Raw genomic sequence first — 2,169 nt, 5'->3', positions numbered from 1 at the left:
CTAGTCTTAATTGTACCAGTACTTGGTGGATGAGTTTCCCTGTCGTTAATAAACCTCTGTAGACTAATTTAGCCACTTGTTAGCAACCGCCTTTTTAAGGACACACAAGTGGGGTATTTACTGAGATATTTGATGTTGTACGAAAAAGCTTTTAATCTTGAGCTTCTTATAACCACAGACCCTATTTAAGGCATGTAGCCCAAAACACATTCAATAAGTATGTCGGCTTTCAAATGAAGTGCAAAAATGCTGACTTATGTTTTCGGGATTTTACGTCTCCTTCCCGCACTTCTATATAGGTAAGGCCTTTAATTGTTTCTGGTTTACGGCACAATAAAATCCTTAGAGTGTGACTGAGGATTGCAGCACGTCCCACTTCAAGAGACAAGAGCCAGTGTAACAAGACAACAGCTCTGGAACATTCAGCACTGGAAATTGCACTTCTACTTTTACCTAATTATCTCCAGCGGAGTGCGAGGGCAGGCTGCTTGAACCGCCTTTTGATTTTTCCGTAAAGGGGGGAGTACATAAAGACTTTATTAGAAGCAGCCTGTGCTGTTTCAGATCAGGACTCATCTGTTCTGCCTTGCATGCTCTGCTCCTCTGTTGGGACTCAGCCTGGGGGAGAGATGTTGCGTTCGTGGCCTTTTTAATTGAAAAAGACCCTGTAACACCCCCCATCCACGAAAGAACACGACTCTTTCGCATTTCTGGGGTCTCGGGAGGCCCCTCGGTGTTGCCCCTCGAATGTTTTCCATCAAGGAACCGGCACGCTAATTTACAGTGTTGTNGGACTCCTCACAGCAGTGAACTTCAGCACAGGTACAAATACTATTTTTTTATACTTCATTTATTTAAACCAATATCTTTCTTGATTCTTTGTACAGTATGAAAAAAATAGTATTTGTACCTGTGCTGAAGTTCACTGCTGTGAGGAGTCCAGTTCTGTCTCTCACTCTCTGGTCCAGCCTGTCTGCATCACCTGGACACCTTAAACAAACAGATATATATGTAAAGTACCGTGTGTACAAACAATATAACTGATTCTCTTCTGTTGAACATGTTGGATTGTGTATTGTCCGAGTCAGGGTCCTTTTTATTTTACTATAACTTTGGAAGTTGTGTTACTAATGCTTGCTGTTTATTTGATACCCATTTGGTAATGCAATTAATAAAAACAAAAAGGTTTGGGTTCGTTCTTCAGATGACTCTGCAGTGTTTCCCATAGGTTTACTGCCATGGCAGGGTGCTGCTCGGGTACCTCGAAAAAAAAATTCGGGGCACCCAACATTTTTTTATCCTCTGGAGCAGAGAGAGGAGCTGTGAATTATTGTTATTGATATCGTACAGTAACAAAATATTTGTACATTCAAAAGTAATAAAGTACAGTGTTACACTGTACTTTATTACTTTAATTCAAATTGTATTCCCTTCTTATCATGTAGCCTACACTTCTTCCTTTCATTGATACATTTAAATCACCTGACAGCATATAACATACCTGCTGCAACCCTGTGCTGCTGCTGCTTCTCTCGGCCTCGTCCTCTATTGCTGGAGGCAGCTCCACCTCATCTGATCTCTGATATGAAAGCAATCGTGTTATGATCATATTGAGCTATTGGTGTGAGTCTAACATTAAAAAAGCAGTCTGCTTGTCATACATTGCTGACGATACATTTTAAGTAGCAATTTGTTGAGTCACTAATGCTAAATGCCGGTAGCATCAAGCTAGCAAATCCTGCATTAGCCTCACATCAATAGGTGTTGACAGAACATCCAATTATCCTGAGCTAATTTACTGAATAAACCAACTCCTGTCTTTTTTTTCACCCAACTCATTAGACCCATCTTCTGCTGGCATTTGATTGTTGTTTTCTGTCAAATTCAATACTGTAGTTCAAAACCGCGGTAGCTGCTCACCATCTGTGAGCTATTTTTAGAATGTGCACGCTACGTTCGTTGTCGCGTTCGCGCGCGTCCACCTGAGCAGGCTGTTTGTGTCCTTCTCCCGTGACGATAACGGCTTGCGGTTAAAAAATAATAATAAGCGAATTTGAAACTGGGGGGGACACAAACGGGCAGACAGCAGAGCTGTTGGTCTCCTCCTTTCCTCCGCTCTTGTCTCTGATTGTGAGTGTGTGCATTCGCGCGTGTGTGTGTGTGTGTGGG

The 2,169-nt window shown here is 42.1% G+C and overlaps 1 protein-coding gene across 1 annotated transcript in view; it reads left to right on the top strand.

Annotated features, from left to right (window-relative positions):
- The first annotated feature begins 245 nt into the window (after positions 1–245).
- LOC104955211 (prostaglandin E synthase 2-like) overlaps positions 246–2,169 on the top strand; it is a 19,785-nt gene continuing 17,861 nt past the window's right edge. Inside the window, exon 1 of the mRNA XM_010782471.1 lies at positions 246–253. Within this exon, the coding sequence (XP_010780773.1) occupies positions 247–253 (7 nt within the window). The 5' untranslated portion in view covers position 246. The remainder of the gene's footprint in view (positions 254–2,169) is intronic.

The sequence above is a fragment of the Notothenia coriiceps genome, unplaced genomic scaffold (assembly GCF_000735185.1).
Source record: "Notothenia coriiceps isolate Sejong01 unplaced genomic scaffold, NC01 NC01_scaffold00024667, whole genome shotgun sequence".
NCBI lineage: Eukaryota > Metazoa > Chordata > Actinopteri > Perciformes > Nototheniidae > Notothenia > Notothenia coriiceps.
This window is presented reverse-complemented; position numbering and strand designations above follow the sequence as displayed.